The sequence below is a fragment of the Nomascus leucogenys genome, chromosome 9 (genome assembly GCF_006542625.1).
Source record: "Nomascus leucogenys isolate Asia chromosome 9, Asia_NLE_v1, whole genome shotgun sequence".
In the NCBI taxonomy this organism is placed as follows: Eukaryota; Metazoa; Chordata; class Mammalia; order Primates; family Hylobatidae; genus Nomascus; species Nomascus leucogenys.
In genome coordinates, this window is record NC_044389.1 from 6,920,964 (window position 1) to 6,941,436 (window position 20,473).

Consider the following 20,473-nt stretch of genomic DNA (forward strand, 5'->3'; position numbering starts at 1 on the left):
TCCTGGCTAACATGGTGAAACCTCGTCTCTACTAAACATACAAAAAATTAGCCGGGCATGGTGGCACGTGCCTGTAATCGCGGCTACTTGGGAGGCTGAGGCAGGAGAATCACTTGAACCTGGGAGGCGGAGGTTGCAGTGAGCTGAGATCATGCCACTGTACTCCAGCCTGGGTGACAGAGTGAGACTCCATATCAAAAAAATAAAATAAAATAAAAGGTAACATTAAAATAATTTCAATGATATTTTTAGGCTTAAAAATTTATCAGCTAGAAAAAATTTTGCAACTAAACAATTTTAGATGATTTTATCATATTTATATGTCTAAGTGACATGTTTCTTCTTGACTTTTTCTCTTGAAGTACCCCTACAGAAAATGAAGATTGAGCTCTGTCAACATACTTCTACCCTACTACACACACACTCTTGCCTTTCATCTTCCTAAATTATGTATTTGATTCTACTCTGTCCAGAATTGGTTCCTTCTGGTGGGTTCTTCATCTTGCTGACTTCAAGAATGAAGCTGCGGACCCTCACGGTGAGTGTTACAGTTCTTAAAGATGGTGTGTCCCAAGTTTGTTCTTTCTGATGTTCAGATGTGTACAGAGTTTGTTCTTTCTGGTGGGTTCATGGTCTTGCTGACTTCAGGAGCAAAGCTGCAGACCCTCCCAGTGAGTGTTGCAGCTCTTAAAGATGGCGCATACAGGATTGTTTCTTCTTCCTAGTGGGTTCGTGGTCTCGCTGACTTCAGGAGTGAAGCCGCAGACCTTCGCGGTGTTACAGCTCATAAAGGTAGTGCGGACCTAGAGTGAGCGGCAGCAAGATTTATAGCGAAGAGTGAAAGAACAAAGCTTCCACAGCGTGGAAAGGGAGCCCAGCGGCTGCTGGGGCTGGCTCAGGTGGCAAGCTTTTATTCCCTTATTTGGCCCCGCCCACATCCTGCTGATTGGTCTATTTTACAGAATGCTGATTGGTGCGTTTACAAACCTTTAGCTAGACACAGAGCGCTGATTGGTGCGTTTACAAACCTTTAGCTAGACACAGAGCGCTAATTGGTGTGTTTACAAGCCTTTAGCTAGACAGAAAAGTTCTCTAAGTCCCCACTCGACCCAGAAGCCCAGCCAGCTTCACCTCTCACTATCAATGTTCAACATTTACATTACAGCTGTCAGTATAAAGTATATGTAGTATTAATAGGTAGTATATTTTATTTTATTTTTTTATTTTTTTTTTATTTTTTTTTCCAGACGGAGTCTCGCTCTGTCGCCCGGGCTGGAGTGCAGTGGTGCAATCTTGGCTCACTGCAAGCTCCGCCTCCCGGGTTCACACCATTCTCCTGCCTCAGCCTCCCGAGTAGCTGGGACTACAGGTGCCCGCCACCATGCCTGGCTAATTTTGTTTTGTATTTTTAGTAGAGATGGGGTTTCACCGTGTTAGCCAGGATGGTCTCGATCTCCTGACCTTGTGATCTGCCCATGTCGGCCTCCCAAAGTGCTGGGATTACAGGCGTTGAGTCACCACACCTGGCCATTAATGGATAGTATATAAATAGTATATTTCCTTTACAACTTTTGCTTTCTCTTGAGGCAATTTTAAAAATCTGCTTATTTTCTATGTACTTATTGTTTATTCACATCTAAACTCTTAGCTATGTATATAAACCTCTTTTCATTCTGTTCACAAATTATAGTTTTTAAAAAAACATTTTTTCTTCTCCTTGAATGTTTCTTCTAAGTTGTTTTCATTAATGTGTTTTTTGGTTATTTTATTTTTGCTTTTTCTGGTGTCTCATAATCTTTGGATGTTTGTTTACAGTTAAGAGTGAGGGGCCAAAAGGCTGTTTTGAAGCACTTGGTACAAAGATAGAACTTGTTGACTGCAAGCTACACAGTAGCTTGATTACATGGAAACTTCCAATAGTGAAAACTTAGCTGTCTATATTCTGGAAGCTGAGTGGTGGAAAAGGGCTTGGTGAGGGGAGATCCCAACATTCAATATGCATATATTGACTTCTTGCTTTCAAGTAGTTGCTCCTGCCTTCAACTGTGCCTAGTGTGTTAACCCTCTACTGTATCCTCTCTGGAGAATAAGCCTCTGGTTCTTTTCATAGAGCGGGCAGGAGACAGTTGCCCAGCTTCGTAAGTATTGCTGCTGCTGCCTTTTTTTTTTTTTTTTTTTGATATGGGGTCTTGCTGTGTCGTCCAGGCTGGAGTGCAGTGGCACAATCTTGGCTCACTGCAGCCTCCACCTCCTAGGTTCAAGCAGTTCTCCCACCTCAGCCTCCTGAGTAGCTGGTATTACAGGGGCATGCTACCATGCCTGGCTAATTTTGGCATTTTTAAGAGAGATGGGGTTTCACCATGTTGGCCAGGCTGGTCTCGAATTCCTGACCTCAGGTGATTCACCCGCCTCAGCCTCCACGTCAGCCACCGTACCCAGCGAGTATTGCTTCTTAAACATAATTTCAACTTATCCCATTTTGGCTCCCTCCTTCTGCACCACCCAATTCTAAAGATAAGAAATGAAGCCACCAATTCCCGGGCTTTTGAGACCTGAGTGTAAAATCATTGGTTCTCTGCTGTCCCCACCACCAGCTTTCATTCAGTTTCCTTCTGCATGCTTTGAGAAATTTAGTTACTTTGTTATTTCCTATTTTCCTTATTTGTGTGTGTAAGTTTCTTCAATGATGTTTTGGTAAAAGTTTGGAAGGCAAAGAAAGGAGATGAGTATGTTCAATTCACCATCTTTTTTTTTTTTTTTTTTTTGAGACAGAGTCTCACTCTGTCACCCAGGCTGAAGTGCAGTGGTGCAATCTTACCGCAAGCTCCACCTCAAAGGTTCAAGCGGTTCTTGTGCCTCAGCCTCCGGAGTAGCTGGGATTACAGGCCTGTGACACCACGCGTGGCTAATTTTTGTATTTTCAGTAGAGACGGGATTTTACCATGTTGGCCAGGCTGGTCTCGAAGTCCTGGCCTCAAGTGATCTACCCACCTCAGCCTCCCAATGAGCTGGATTACAGGCGTGAGCCACCGTGCCTGGCCTCAATTCACCATCTTTACTAAGAAGTTTCCTAATACATTAAAACATGCAGGTACTGCTTTATTTTTATCTTGAAGGCAAACTCTTCCAAAGTCTCTTATCTTCTTCAGTTCCAAAGCAGTCTAGCTGCCTTTCTAGACTTAGCAACACAGCTACTCTGGGATCTCCCTTCAATATCATCCTGAGAGCTCCCTTTGCCTCTCTTCTATGTTGAATTCTCGTTTCTTAAGTCCTATACCTTCCTCCTCCTTGGTTTACACATTTGTTTTGGTTAGTTTCCTGAGAAAAGCACATGAGAGATCTTTTAGTACTTCATATCTGAAAAATGTCTACCCTCACACTTAATTCAGATTCTAGGTTGGAAATCATTTTCTCTCAGTATTTTGAAGGCACTGCTCTGTATTATATAAGATCTACAGTCTTCTAGATTCCATTGTTGATAATAAGAGAATTCATATTATTATGACTTGAAACCTAACTTCTTGGTCCTCTAATGAATTTAAGCTTCCTGTCTGCCTCTATTATTCTAAAAATTCACAAGGATGTGCCTTACTGTGGGTCATTTTTACTTGTGTGCTCACTTGGTGGGCCCTTTTAAGGAAACTCATGTCCTTCAGTACTAGCAAAACTTTTAAAATTATGTATTTATTTTAAAATTTCTTTCTTCATTTCTCTTCTGTGACTTCCTTCTCAAACTCTGTATTTTCAGATGATAGATCCACAGAATTGACTTTTCATACCTTTTTTCATTTTATTCTGTATTCTGGGAACTTTCATGATTCTTATCTTCCATTATTTCTACTGAGTTAATTTATTTGTGCTATCATATTTTTAATTTCTAAGAGCTTTTTATAGCAACTTGTTCTTATTTTACGGCTACTTTTTTTCTTTTCTTACCTGAGAATATTAGTAGGTTTTTATGAAGTTTTCATAGTCTATTTCCTCTAGGTTCCTTTCTGCTATGGATTTTATACTTTGGTGACTATGTTTCATAGTAGCTTTCTTCCAATGACTAGTTATCTTTGACTATCTTTTCTTATTTAAAAGTGAAGCACTAAGTAGCTTCCTGGAAGCTCTGTGCATGTCAACAGTTAGCTTCCTGGTCTGATGACTGGCTATACTGTTTCATCTGAGTATCCTCAACTGTCAGTATTTTTTGGTCTTTTCTATTGGGTCAGGCATATTCCCCAGAAAAAAAAAAATCTTCCAGTCTCATGCCTAGAGGGCCTGCATTTGGGAACCAAGTGTGGGAAGGAGCTAGGTCTCACTGCTTGACATACAGATTTGTATCTGATCTTTCATTTTGGTATCTTTCCCCCAATTGTGCCTGGTGTCCTCTCCCTCCAGCTCACCTTCAATTCAGAATCCTCTCAATTCATCTTTTTCAAGAACAAACTTCTGATTTCCTGGCAGAAGAAGGATAACTGCCTATTTGCACTGGGGGAGGAAATATAGATGTTTCTTAAAAAGAATTTCAACTAATCTTCCTATTTTCTGCTTCACCTTCAGAAGTACCTGTTGCTGCCAATTTGAATCTTTTTCAGGTTTTTTAGGGGAAAGTGTCTCTGTTTGCTCTACTGTCAGGTTTTAGCTTTCTCATGCTTACTAAATCCTTCATGTTTTTGGCTTCCAAACTTTTGTTGTTGTTTCTTCTGATCATTGTCCTTGGGAATTATACATTAAAAAAATTATCTTAGTACTTTTCGAAGGGTTTAGAGAGGAGAGATAAAAGGATATTTTTAATATCTGCAATCTTTTTGTTAACTGATTTTGAGCAATTTCCTTAATTCCTCTCAACCTTAGTACTTCATCCATAAAATTAGAATAAAATCTGTCTACTTTACAAAGCTGTCATAAAATTAGAAAGTAAAATAATGATATGAACAGCACTATAAAATACTACCAAAGTATTTTATAAATTTTATAAAACGGGAAGTGTTAACTTCTTCATATTAGTGCCATTATTTTTAGAAATGTTCATTTATAAAAATGAGACTTTTCTCATACTGTATTAGAATTTAGAAAAATTTAAACATGTCTTACCAAAAGGGTACACAGGTAATCGGCTCTAAAGAAACATGATGCATAAACAATCTTCGATCTTTTATTGTGCCTAGGAAACAATTATTTTATATTACATATTAGTTAAAATCTAAGAGAATATCCATGTTACTGTAAATACACAAAAAATTTGAGACAATTACAGGCTTTAAAATTTTCAGTGAATGTAATGGATGCTCAATGATAACTATGAAAATAAATTATTGATTCACAAGTTGATAATGACTATGCACCACATAACTCACAGTACAAGCATACAACAGAAATCAGTATATAAGTTTATGTTAACCATCATAACTCAAAGGTGTTAGCTAATTTCTTTTTTTTTTTTTTTTTTTTGTATTTTTAGTAGAGACGGGGTTTCACCGTGGTCTCGATCTCCTGACCTCGTGATCCGCCTGCCTCGGCCTCCCAAAGTGCTGGGATTACAAGCGTGAGCCACCGCGCCCAGCCAGGTGTTAGCTAATTTCTGACGCAAATACCAAATTTAAAATTTAGTCTTATGAAGCTTTAAAACCTAAGCTTTAGATACTGTTCATTCTCAGTATGTAACTGGTACCTAATTAAATCTTCAATAAGTCCACTAGTTGGAAACTGGTTAAATAAGCTAGGAAACACTGATACAGCCAGATGATCAACTACTATGTAACTATAAAAAAGAATGAGGAAGATCTCTATATACTCATTAAGGAGTCATCTCCAAATAATTCTTAAGTAAACAACAACCAATAAGGTGCAAAATGGTGTATATACTGTATCTTTTGAGTAAGAAAAGTAATGAGTATATACATGTATTTGCTTATTTTTATTAAAAAGAATCCTGAAAAAAAAAAAAACACTAAAAAAGATTACCTACAGTAAGCAAGAGGTGGGTGAATAAAAACTCTAAGTATACCTTTTTGTAGTTCTGATGAATGAACTATGTAATGTTTTATTTATTCAAATGTAAAATTAGACAAATCCTAAAATTGAAAACAAATGGAAAAAAAGGAATGTAACCTAATTATCAAATTGGTAACCACATCCAGAAGAATTATTTTGAGTGACATTTGAACACAGTATTTTGACTACACATTCTTAATAATATATGGGTTGAGTATCCCTAATCTGAAAATCCAAAATGGTCACAAATCTGAAACTTTTTGAGTGCCAACATGAGGCCAGTAGAAAATTCCACATCTGACCTCATGTGACGTGTCACAGTTTAACTTGTCTTATGCAAAAATTATTTAAAATATCGTATAAAATTACATTTAAGTTATATGTATAAGGTATTTATGAAACTTAAATAAATTTCGTGTTTAGACTTGAGTCCTATCCCCAGATATCTCATTATGTATTGTATATGCAAGCATTTCAAAATCTGAAAAAATCTGAAATCTGAAATAGTCCTGGTCCCAAGCATTTCAGATAGGGATACGCAACCTATATACTCTAAGGACAAAAACTGCAAACAATTCTTATATTTTCCTTAGTAGTTTTATTGTCAGTAGTTAATACTGATATTGTAAATTTAGATTATTATGTATATACTATAGGACAATGATTCTCAAGAAATGATCAGTGGAATCCTGACTGTGAGGTACCTACAACCATTTTAGGGAATCCAAGCTGTCAAAACTGTCTTATCAGTAAGATGTTATGTATGTCCTTTTCACTGTTGATATTTGTACTGTTGGTGTATTATGCTTCCATACTTCAGTGCGTTTCTCAAGAAAACACACTTAAATGATTGAGTTGTGAGCTGTACTAGCTATTTTTTCATGAAATACCTTTTACTTGAAAGAATAACCAACAAACTATAGCTATTCAGACGGGTATTCGGCAGACATCTTTTCAAAAATGAATGAAAATAAGCTTGTCAACTAGAAGAAAAATAAGTGACAATACTTACTGCCGGGGGAAAAATTCAAGCTTTTAGATGAAAATCAGAATTTTTGGGAAGCTTGTATCTGGCTCTGTAAGCTTGACAGCTTTCTACTACTTAAACTTTTCTGATCAGTAATGGCATCAATGAAAGTGATTGTTTAATAATGCATAATAAAATTGTCAACTTTCGGAAGATCCGCATAACTCAGTGAACTCATATCTTCCAAATGACCAATGCATAATATTACAAATTTTAACATTAATCAATTTACATTTCTAATATGGTAAATATCAATAGATATATTCCACATAAACAAATGCTGTTTTAGGTCCTCAGTAATTTTTAAGAGTATAAAGAGGTCCTTGATTGGGCACGGAGGCTCATGTCTGTAATCTCAGCACTTTGAGAGGCTGAGGCAGGTGGATCACCTGAGGTCAGAATATTATATACCATACCTATAGAGGGAGAAAAGATATAAGTAAAAAGCAAATTTTACCATCTGGAGTGCTTTTTGAAGCCTTTAAGGATTTTTCTTGATTTTCTATTATCCTGTCAAATTCATTTAACAAGTTTCTTTTGATTGGGGGTTCTCCTAAAAAGAAATATTTCATATATGTTTTTAAAGCAAATAATACCAGTTTTATTTCTCAAAAGCCTATAGTCCATTTTTTTAAAGCTCAAGTATTGACTCTTTAAATGTTAAACAAAAATATATAGAACAAATAGTGACCTAATCTTTGAAAGAGAAGGGTCAGTTTTCAATGTCAATTACATTTTTGTTCTGTTTTGACCACTTTAAAACACCACTATTTAATAGGGTCTAGGGATAAACAGATGCTACCAGATACCACAGATAAGCTACTTTTTGAAAAACTGACACTGAATATAACTCTAGGTTTACTGGCAATAAGGCCTAACAAAATTTCTTCAAATAAACTCTTTTTCTTTTTCTTTTTTTTTTTTCGGCACGGTGGCAGCCATTAACTGAAGGAGGAATTTATTATGTAGGTCCTTGAATTACAGTTAAGAGGCTTTTTAAAATAACCAAATTACATTAAAGTACTAGTAATAGAAACAATTCTTATTTAAAAATTCTACAGAGGCTAAGAGGGTAAGATTAAACCATAATTCAAGGTAGGCATTTCCATGTCATGCTGAGATAATATATGATAACAGGTACTTTGCTTTTTGATGCTTTATTACAGGGAATAAATTTGTATAATTTAATAAATAAAAATGTCCATGCAAGGCTTTAGCAGGTGTTAGATTATTATAACAATTAAACAAAGGTCACTGTAATTGTTTAACAGTGACCTTTGTTTAATTGTTTAACAGTGCCATTGTGTTACAATTGCCTACAGTATTCAGGACAGTAACATGCTGTATAGGTTTGCGGCCTAGGAGCAATAAGCTATACCATATAGCCTAGGTGTGTAGTAGGCTATACCACCTAGGTTTGTGTAAGTGTACTCTATGATGTTCCCACAGTGATGAAATCTAACAATGTATTTCTCAGAACATATATCCCTGTCAAATGACACATCACTGTAGTTGAACTAAGTTGTTAGATATATATACATTTAAAAGGGAAGTTAGAATAGTCCACATAACATTAAGATCAAGATACTATTTACTAACAATACTGTTTTTAGATCACTTCCTAAATGAAAAAAAGGGAGCAAGCCAACACTTACTGAATGCTCTCTGCCTACTATGTGTCAAGTTCACTGCTAAGTGCTTTAAATACACTTTTTTTTTTTTTTTTTGAGACAGTCTCGCTCTGTTGCCCAGGCTGGAGAGCAGTTGTGTGATCTCGGCTCACTGCAACCCCTGCCTCCCAGGTTCAGGTGATTCTCCTGCCTCAGCTTCTGGAGTAGTTGGGATTATAGGTGCGCACCACCACGCTTGGCTAATTTTTTGTATTCTTAGTAAAGACAGGGTTTCACCATGTTGGTCAGGCTGGTCTCAAACTCCTGACCTCAGGTGATCCACCCACCTTGGCCTCCCAAAGTGCTGGGATTACAGGCGTGAGCGACCACGCCCAGCCCTCATGGATTTTATAGATAAGGATTTTATAGATCATGCATTTTATAGATAAGGAAACCGAAGCTATGTAAGTAGTATAACTAAGTAGTATATATTACCCAGTAAATGGTATAACCAGAAACCAACTTTTAAAGTTCATATAAGTCAGAATCTGAACTTGCTATGTATATGAAAATATTTAAGTTAGTATTATGCAGGTTAAAAGAGTTTCAAATTTTCTAGAGAAACTCAAACTTTTTAACAGTAATTTCTCAATTATTATACTAATAATCTTTTGAAATACATTGAGACCCTTAAAACATGATTTCCTGGTATACAGATTCAGAGATATCGCATCTGTATACAGATATTTAATCTGTGTATCTGTATATCAAACCATACTCCCCCAAACTAACTACACAAAAATGGCTGAAAAGACATAATTAGTTTATAACACTCTTAATTGTTAGCATACCAAGTCTACTGAATAAACACTTTAAAAATAGTGATTGGCAACACAAAAGGTAAAAATGAACACTTACCCACTGAGATAAGGGCCTCTCCTCTTCTTTTTCCAATTCTTGAATTTGACAAAACCATTTCCTCATTTTTGGGACACGTAAAAAGAGAATGTGTGGCATGACTTGGCAGTTCAGAATCTGTCAGTTCATCATCTTCCATAAAAGCTTTAGCAATTTCTACTGCTTCTGTTTCAAAGTAGTTTTCTGGATCTTTGGAGTAAGTAGAATAAACTTCTGTATTTGTTTTCACAGGAACATCAGAAAAAGTTTCAGTTTTACCAATTTCCATTTTTACATTTTCAGGTGAAGCCTGTTCTTTTCCCAAAACATGAATGTTTTCAACAAGTGAGACTTTGGCTCCTGATACCAACTGTTGTTTGTCTTGTTTAAATTGAGAGAGATATGGAGACACTTTAATAGAGTGATTATTTTCTGAAGAACCACCTTCAACATTAAAGTTATTTGATAATTTAAATTCTTTACTGCAGGTTTTTTCCATTTCTGAGTTTACACAGTGCTCTGGGGTTCTCTTATCAACACAAGGAAGTATTTTTGATACATTTTGTCTAGATGTAGGTGAATAGTGAAGACTATGCTCAGTTCTGATTAAATCAAATTCTTCTAACATTCCCTTAACTTTGCGTAAGGAACTTTCTGAAATGGAAACTTGCCTTCCACTTGCTGTACTAAATCCAGAGAAAGCAGATGAATTTACCACATTATATGAAAAGCCTTTTTGGGATGATATTAAATGTTTTGGAGTATGTATAGCAGTATTTTCTTCTCTTGTGAGCTGGTCTGAATGTTCGTTACTTTTAAACAATACTTTGGAAAAGACTTGCTTGGTACTATCTTCTATTTCAGAAAACACTTGTCTTGCTTTTTGTAATGAAGCATCTGATACCTGGATCGATTTTCCACTTCCTGTGCTAAACATCCCACAAGTATTTGTAGATGAGACTGACTTAGGAAGCTTCCCTATACTACATTTACATATATCTGAAGTTTCCAAACTAACATCACAAGGTGATATTTTAGAAACTTTCTCCAGTTCAGACATATTTTGGTTATGTTGTAAAATTTCTTCACTTTGAATGTCAGCAAAAACCTTATGTGAATGCATGCTACATTCATCATTATCTAGAGAGTTATGAAAAATATCCTCTGAATCATCCATACAATCATCGTAACAACCTGCCACAATTTTCGTTTGGCAAATTTTTGATTTATTCTCATTGTTTTCCTTAATTACTTTACTGAAACTGTCTGTAAATATCTCTTTCACTTTTTTAATTGTTTCATGTGAAACACAAATGATTTTGCCACTGGCTGTACTAAATGCAGGTGGCCCTACCTCAAAATTATTACTATTAGATATGGATAATTTAATGGCTGCATTTTTATTTTTGCAGGGTGAAGAGCTAGTCACAAGTTCCTCAACACAAATATCTTCATTTACAGTTTGCGGGTATGCATTTGCATCTTTTACATTGGATATTACTTCGGAAAAACTAGTGTTTTTTTGGTCTTCAACATTCTTCAATACTGGCTCAATACCAGAATCAAGTTTATTTTTTGAGATATACCCCGAATCATTATATACCTCATCAGAATGGTAGGAATAGCTGTTAGACATGCTACTATTACTTAAATAAGTATCTTGTTTTTCGGAGAGATGATTTTTGTCATTTTCAGCTATAGTATTGTTTGAATTATTTTCATACAATGAATTTCCTACATAATCTGCAGTATTTATTCTTTCTGGTTGACTATCAAATATTCCTTCTCTAAGCCATTTTTTTGCTTCAAGTAATGAAGTCTGACTCACAGAAGTTTTTCTACTACAACTTGTGTAAAAAGCTAAGGCTGAATTTTCAATGACTGAATAAGGGGACTGATTTGTGTAACAAGCTGCAGGACTTTTTGCTGTTTCTTTTTCTACATTTTCATGTACTTTAACTTTCAAAAAGATACTTTTTGATGTTTTGAGATTTTCAGTTTGGCTACATAAATTATCACTTAAGAGCTTAGGTGGCACCACAGTCTCAATAGAAACAAGGTTTTTATCATTGAGAGAATTCTGCATTTCTTTACACTTTGGGGCAGTTGTGATCTCAATTGTCTCACATGCTAATTCAAGATCTTTACAGGCCTCTCTGTACTTTAGGGTCTTTGCCCGTTGATGGCTAAAACTGGTGATTTCAATAGTACCTTGCTCTTTTTCATCAAAAAGATTTTTCACTTTATCCAAAGATTCCTTTGCAATTTTAACTTTTTTTCCACTAGCTGTATGAAAACCCAACAGAGTAGGTTCTTTGATCTTTTCATCACGTTCGGGTTGTTCCTGGAAGGTCACTAGTTGATTTCCAGTACCACCTGGGACACTTTCTTTCAGTATTTTGTTTTTAACTATGTCTGTTTCCTCATGACTTAGAATGTCCATTTTGTTCTTTCTTATGTCAGAATGTAATTCAGAATTTAAAGAAAAGTTATGCAATTCTTCTGGTTTCTGATTAAAGAAATTTACAATTTTATTAAATGACTGTTTGGTGACACTAATATTTTTCCCACTTGCGGTCTGAAAAGATTTATCAGAAGTCTCAAAATCTTTTATATTTTGCTCTGTTTTAGTAGCAGTTAACTGTTCTTTATTTGAAGTATTACCATGACATGTTTCTTGAGCTTTCACAACTTCCAAAAAAGTTAAATCTGACAAACCTTCTTTAATCTGAGTGTTTCCCTCCTTCATAAACTGGTCAGATAATTTAAGACATATGTTGTGCTGATCAGTAAATGGCAAGTCCGTTTCATCTTTATGAATACAAACAGTATAATTTTTACCTGAATCACTGCCATCAAATTCTAAGTTATGAGAATTTCTACTGGCAACAGTATATTTGTTATCTTCATTTTCAGTATTTCTCTTGTAATTTTCAGTAATTTCTTCAACAAAAGTGCCAATAGTCATTTCAATATTATTTTGTAATATCAGTTGGCTTTTATTATTTTTTTCACTTACAGTTTTATCACTATGATTTTCTATCTTAAACATTGAAACAACAGAATCATGACATTTACTTGAAGATAAACTTATTGGATCTACTTCTGCAGAAGTTTCCTCACTAATATTCTCAATATCACTAAACAGTTTCACAGCTTTTTGCAGAGCTTCAGTAGAAACATTCAGTTTTGAGCCATGAGCAGAATAAAAGCCCCTAAACTCCACTTCATTTTCATCTGTTAAATAACCAGAAGCACTTTTGTTACAGTCATTTTTCAACAAGCCAGCAAACTTTTGTTTAATTCCAACTGTACCTTCAAATTGCTTGCTGCTGTCTACCTGACCAATCGATGGGGCATTCATTATGACATGAAGATCAGCATCTCTGCATTCCTCAGAAGTGGTATTTAAGATAGTCATCTGGTTTTCAGGCACTTCAAATGTATTCTTCTGCAATATGTAGCTTGGTTTTCTAAACTGAGTAAATTCAAACTGACTTCCTGATTCTTCTAACATAGTAGAAAGTTCTGTAATTTCTGCCTTTTGGCTAGGTGTTAAATTATGGTTTGAATTAAAATCCTGCTTTGAAAATAACATCCGAGGGTTTATATGACTATTTTTACAATCAGAAACTACACTACTCTGTAAATGTGCAGATACAGTATTAATTGACTGAGGCTTGCTCAGTTTCTTTTGATTATCTAATGCCAAGGTATTTACAATTTCAACACAAGCTAAACTAGTAGGATATTGTTCTTCAATATCTTTGAAGAACATTTTGCTCTTCTTAATGTTACGTTCAGAGAGCTTGATTTCCTTATTTGAAGCTGTTCTGAAGCTACCTCCAAAATTGTGATTTGAAATTGGACCCAAGAGTCCTGCCCATTTGTCCATGTAATCATTATTTTTGTCTGGTATTTTATCTATATTCAAGGAGATGTCCGATTTTAAATCTTGACCTAGAGTCATTTTTAGATGCTGCTTTACGCTATTTTCGTTCTCCTCCGCAAAATCATAAACCAAATCTTTTTTAGTTGACACTTGGGTTGCTTGTTTATCACCTATGTCTGCATATAAAACCACGGTAGAGTTCTTGAAAATGGGTTCGTTTACACAAGTCAAGTCTGTTTCATGAAGTTCCTTAGTATTTCCTAAAGCAAGATTATTCCTTTCATTAGCTACTTGGAAGACAAAATTATTCTCATTGTCTGAGAAATGTTCTTCAGAGTCTGGATTGACAGTTATTTTTGAAATTAAAGTAGTTTCTTCTTGATCTTTTTGGATTACTCTTAGATTTGTGTTTTGGTTGAATTGTACCTTTCTTGAAGGTGATGCTACTCTTATGTATTTTTCAGGTGGCAAAAGCTCAACATTTTTAGAATTTTCATTTAAAGCACATACATCTTGATTCTTTTCCATGGGAATATTTTTGGTTAATTCAACTTCAGTTTCATAATTGTTACCTTTGACCTTGTCTGACATTTTGTATGATTCTTTGCCTCTAGAAATCATGACTAGGTTTGACAGAACATCCTTGGAAGTAGGAGTTAAAATAAGAATGCTGGCATTTTCATGGTCATATAAAAGACTTTTCCGGGATTGAAAGTCAGTATCACTATATTCCACTTTTGAATGTTGTACTGGGTGACATGCTGTAGCCAAGATCTCTTCTTTTATATCTGAAACTTTTTTGCTTTTTGGATCATTTTCACACTGTCCTTCCTGCAGGCATGACAGAGAATCAGCTTCTGGAGTAATAAATAACTGTAGTTTTTCCTTATTACATTTTGCTTCTTTATAATCAAGATCCTGAGAGATTATTGTATTATTAGAACAACATGTTTCATTTCTAGAACATTTCCTCAGAACTGTCCCAAAAGAGCTGGTTAAGGACAAAGTTGGTTCTTCAGAATCATTCTGTGAACAGCTTCTTTTGACAGAAGAATGCAATAAACCTAAACATAAAAACACAAAGTGACAAAATTAAAGTACCATCAATCACATTCACTAAATATTTTTCACTAAGTTAAAAAGGTAGTGTTTGGGCACAGTGGCTCATGCCTGTAATCTCAGCACTTTTGGGAGGCTGAGGCAGGAAGACTGCTTGAGCCCAGGAGTTCGAGACTAGCCTGGGCAACATAGTGAGACCATGACTCTACGAAAAATAAATTAGCTGGGTGTGGTGGTGTATGCCTGTGGTGCCAGCTACTCAGGAGGGTGCGGTGCAAGGACTGCTTGAGCCCAGGAGGTTGAGGCTACGGTGAGCTGAGATCACATTAGTGCACTCCAGACTAGGTAACAGAATGAGACAGTCTCTAAAAAATAAAAATAAATAAATTAATTAAAAGGTAGTGTTCACAAATTACATGAAAATAACTGAATGTCAAATTTAAAGCAGAAAGAATCCTAAATATGCTCTATTTTTCAGTTATTACATTTTTTAGCTCAAGATAAATTAGATCTAAGTTGTTTTTTTAATAATAGTTACCAACTCAATCAAAATTAGTATCTAGGTCAAGGAAGTAGCTAGCTACCATAAAAAAAAAACTCAAAGTAATTTTTATTGGAAAATAAAATTGAAAAAATTTCATGGCTTTTAATACTGGTGTGAACAGAAAAGCAAGGCATAGAAAAAGAATTAGAAAAGTAACAATTTCGTTAATTCTTTCACATTGAAAAAAACCAAACCACAATTTTTAAAAACAGGGTCCATATACTAACAGCCTGAAAGATGATCTAATCTCAATGATAAAGGCAAATGAGTTCAACTGCTCTGTTAAATTTCTTGACCCTCTGAATTTTCTACTAACCAGTTCTTAATTGCATTTCATCAGTGATCACATGTATTAGCTTTTTTTTTTTTTTTTTTGAGATGGAGTCTCATTCTGTCACCCAGGCTGGAGTGCAGTGGCATGATCTCAGCTCATTGCAACCTCCATCTCCCAGGTTCAAGTGATTCTCCTGCCTTAGCCTCCCGAGTAGCTGGGATTACAGGCACATGCCACCACATCTGGATAATTTTTGTTTTTTTAATAGACATGGGGTTTTACCATGTTGGCCAGGCTGGTCTTGAACTCTTGACCTTAAGTGATCTGCCTGCCTTGGCCTCCCAAAGTGCTGGGATTATAGGCGTGAGCCACTGCACCCGGCCTATATTAGCTTTTTCATTGACTTTAACTATGATATGCATAGTATCAAACATTTTCCTCTAAAAATGTAACCCAAACTTCAGTTCTGTACTCTGGTCTCACCAACTCTACTATTCACTGAGCTATTCACTAAAGCCTCCTCATAAGGAGATAAAATCACTTTGTAAACATACAGTTTAGTTGCTAAGTGAACTGTTGCAACAACAAAGAGGACAGAGTTACACCGTGAAGATGCAGAAACAGAGCAGTAACAGTATGCAATCTTTAAAATATTTAAGAAAATTATGTAACAACAACAGCAACAAATCATTATTTTAGAACTGGCCTACATTAAACTTAGCTAGTATTTCCTCTATTTAATTTTTTTTTTTTTTTTTTTTTTTTTTTTTTTTTTTTTTTTTTTTTTTTTTAGGGACAAGGTCTCATTTTGTGGCCCAGGCTGGAGTGCACTGGTACAATTTTGTTTCACTACAGCCTCAGTCACTTGGGCTCAAGTGATCCTCCTGTCTGAGCATCCTGAGTAGCTACAACATCAGAAGCATGCCACCATGCCTGGGTATTTTAAATTTTTTGTAGACATGGGGTTTCGCTATGTTGCCCAGGGTGTTCTTAAACTCCTGACCACAAGTGATCCTCCTGCCTTAACCTCCCAAAGTGCTAAGATTGCAGGCATGAGCCACTACATCTAGCTTATTTTTTTTTTAACATGCTTTTGAGAAAATACATAGTAAATAGCACCACATATTTATAGAGTTGTCCAATTTGCATATAATAAACACTTTTGAAATTAAAGCAGGAATTAGCTAGCCAAGCTCTGAATGTTTATGAATCAAAAACTGTCTCAAGTTGTTGGCTGGAATGTAAATTAGTTCAACCATTGTGGAAGACAGTGTGACAATTCCTCAAAGACCTAGAACCAAAAATACCATCTGACTCAGCAATCCCATTACTGGGTATATAACCAAAGGAATATAAATCATTCTATTATAAAGATACATCCACGTGTACGTTCACTGCAGCACTATTCACAATAGCACAGACATGGAATCAACCCAAATGCCCATCAATGATAGACTGGATAAATAAAATGTGGAACTATACACCATGGAATACCATGCAGCCATAAAAAGGAACAAGATCATGTCCTTTGCAGGGACATAGATGGAACTGGAAGCCATTATTCTAAGCAAACTAATGCAGGAACAGAAAACTAAACATCACATGTTCTCACTCTTAAGTGGGAGCTGAACAATGAGAACACACAGACACAGGGAGGGGAACAACACACATTAGGGTCTGTCAGGAGGTGGGGGTGTGTGGGAGGAAGGAGAGCATCAAGAAAAATAGCTAATGCATGCTGGGCTTAATAGTTAGGTGAAGGGTTGACAGGTGCAGCAAACCAACATGGCACACGTTTACCTACGTAACAAACCTGCACGTCCTGCACATGTACCCTGGAACTTAAAATAAAACTGTCTCAAGAGTGATGGATATACACAAACTATGCAAACTTATCTACCATGTTTGAGTGACCTGATTCTAAACATTGGTAATTAAAGACCTAAACAATAATGCACATAGATGATGCCTAAGATTAAATATAAGATATGAAGATTTTAAAAAGCACAAAAAAACACATAAGGAATCATCATCTATAAAACTATACGTACTATCTACAAAAAAAAAAAAAAGGTACCTGAATCAGCATTTGCAAATGTAAGTGGTGCTTCAAAAGCATTTGCTTCAAATTGGGCTGAACAGTTAATTAGTTCTGATTTTTGGTCTTTCGGTATTTTTTTTCCTTGATAAGATGTTTCATCATGTATAGCATAAATAAACTTATTTGTTTTCTTTTTCAAAGTGGATATTAAACCTGCATTCTTCGAAGCTACAGAAGTCTGTGTGGTGGTGGCTGGCCAGCTTCCATTATCAATTGAATTTGGACATAAGGAGTCCTCCTTCCGTGAGCCAACAGTATGTATTTCCAGTCCACTTTCAGAGGCTTCAGTTTCTTTTTTAAAGTTTGGATCAGTCATATGATCTGAAAAACTTGCGTTGAAAGTCTCTTTAGGTGATTCTCTTATTCTGAATATAGACTTTTTGATACCCTGAAATGAAGAAGCCACTGGAGAAGTTGCAGATATTGCCTGCTTTACTGCAAGAATGCAGTCTCTATGAGATTCAAGATGCTTCTCTTCATCTCTCTTATTTACCACTGTTTCCTCATTTAATGGCTTCTCTGATTTTGGTAGGCTAGAAATATGTGGCAAAGAATTCTCTGAAGTAAGAAAATCTTTCTTTCTTTCGTTCTCTGTGTCTAATAGGTCTTTTTCTGAAATATTTTGGTCACAAGAAGAAATATGCAATAGGGGTATTTTCTCCATCTGGGTTCCATTTAGACCTGAAAGGGTTAGTTGAGACCATTCACAGGCCAAAGATGGTACAACTTCCTTGGAGATTTTGTCACTTCCACTCTCAAAGGTCTTCTGATTTGCTACATTTGAATCTAATGGATCAGTATCATTTGATTGCACTTCAGATACAAATGAGTATTCTTCTTTCACTTGGTTTTTAGATTTTTCACATTCATCAGCGTTTGCTTCACGGAAAATTTTTTTCCTAGTCTTGCTAGTTCTTACTTTTTGTAGATTTCTTGTTCTATATTTAGGAAAACATAATGAAAAACTATCTTCTTCAGAGGTATCTACAACTGTTTCATATAATTCATCTTCTAGGACATTTGGCATTGACTTTCCAATGTGGTCTTTGCAGCTATTTACTTTAAATGAATTCCCTAATGTTTTTCCAAATCCTGTTAAAGTATAAAACAGAAGCACATTAACAATTTATAAGCCATATAATTTATATTATTATCACAACCTTTCTCATAGAAACAGTATATGTAGAATATACTAAATATTGCATGTCAGTATTTAAAGGGTTATTCTGAGTACTTGGCATTTTATTTTTTGGCTAGTCACCCCTTCTCCTGTTCTTCTAGTAAAGCCTGATTCCCCTGATTCCAAGGAACCTAAAGCCTTTTATCCATACAACAATCCCTAAAAATCTTTCTTTAGCAGTTCTACACAATTAAAACTCACCTAATCTTACCATATATACAATTAAATATTCTAAGACCTATCAAAACAGATGTTCCAAATCAATTTTGTGGCGCTACAACAAGGGTAAATCTGATTTTACATATGCATATATATACGTACATGATACCACACAGACAAAAACAGGTATCAAATCCTACAGTTATACAGACATACACACATACTAAGAAAAATGCAATATTCCATGACCTGATTAGGTAAACTATGGTATATCTAAACTGCATTTACTTTCTAATTAGAAAAAAAAAAGCTCAGATTTTGTTAATTATATATCTTATTGTCTCTGAAAATTTTCAATAGGCTTTGTTTTTGTGTCACAACCACATATTGAATAGTACTGTCTTATACAGTATTTAAATACTGTCATCAAAATCAAATTAGTTTCTCTTTTTTTCCATTGAGACAGGGTCTCACTCTGTCGCCCAGGTGGGAGTGCAGTGGCACAAACACAGCTCACTGCAACCTTGACCTCCTGGGCTTAAGCGATCCTCCCACCTCAGCCTCCTGAGTAGCTGGGATCACAGGCACATCAAGTTAGTTTCTACTCTCAATACTTTGAGATAAAACACTGCTTCAGTAGTCAAGAAAGGAAAAGTAATGTATTTCCTCTTTAAGAAAAGAGGAGCAATCCTTCAATGGTGCCAATTAAAAATAGTAGTTCAGGCTGGGCATGGTGGCTCACACCCATTTGAGACAGCCTGGCCAACATGGTGAAACGCCATCTCTACTAAAAATACAAAAATTAGTTGGGCGTGGTGGTGCATGCTTGTAATCTCAGTTACTTGGGAAGCTGAGGCAGGAGAATTGCTTGAGCACGGGAGGCAGAGGTTGCGGTAAACTGAGATCACGGGTGACAGAGCAAGACTCCATCTCAAAAAAAAACAAAAAACAAAAAACAATAAACGACAACAAAAAAACGTGTAGTTCAACTAAACAGAGGACTTACCATGGCTTGTAGCTTCTCTTTGATTTGTGTTTTCACTGTCTGTCACAGAAGGGATAAATCTATCATTTTTCTTCAGACTTTCATCATGGTTAGAAAAATAGCTTTTCACATTCTGCAAAAATTATAGTTTAAAATCACTAGTATAAAAACTCTCAATGCACATATAGTAGTAGTCCCCCCTTATCCATGGTTTCACTTGTGGTAATTTCAGTTACCTGCAATCAACTTAGGTCCAAAAATTTTTAATGGAAAATTCCAGAAGTAAGCAATTAATAAGTTTTAAATTGTGTGCCATCCTGAGTAGTGTGATGAAATCTTGCACCATTAGGATATGGAAATCTTAGGAAAGGAAAATGGAAATGGAGAAAAAAAACTTGCACCATCTTGCTCCATCCCACTTGGGACATGAATCATCCCTTTGTCCAGCGTATCCAGGCTGTATACGGTACCCACCTATTAGTCACTTAGTAGTTGTTTTGGTTATCAGATCGGCTATTGTGGTACCACAGCGCTTGTGTTCAAGTCACCCTATTTTACTTAACAATGGTCCCAAAGCACAAGTATAATGATGCTGGCAATTCAAATATGCCAAAAAGAAGCCATAAAGTGCTTCCTTTAATTGAAACAGTGAAAGTTCTCGACTTAAGGAAAGGAAAAAAATTGTACTGTGAAATCTATGGTAAGAACAAATCTGTGAGATTGTGAAGGAGAAAGACATATGAGCTGGTTTTGCTGTCACACC

General features: G+C 35.7%; 1 protein-coding gene across 1 annotated transcript in view; it reads right to left on the reverse strand.

Annotated features, from left to right (window-relative positions):
• Positions 1-20,473, reverse strand: part of BRCA2 (BRCA2 DNA repair associated) — an 83,581-nt gene that overhangs the window by 47,998 nt on the left and 15,110 nt on the right. The window contains exons 9-13 of the mRNA XM_003270250.4: positions 19,732-19,843; positions 17,363-18,478; positions 9,538-14,472; positions 7,467-7,562; positions 5,083-5,152 (exon numbers count right to left, since the gene is read on the reverse strand). Coding sequence (XP_003270298.1) covers positions 5,083-5,152; positions 7,467-7,562; positions 9,538-14,472; positions 17,363-18,478; positions 19,732-19,843 — 6,329 coding nt within the window. The remainder of the gene's footprint in view (positions 1-5,082; positions 5,153-7,466; positions 7,563-9,537; positions 14,473-17,362; positions 18,479-19,731; positions 19,844-20,473) is intronic.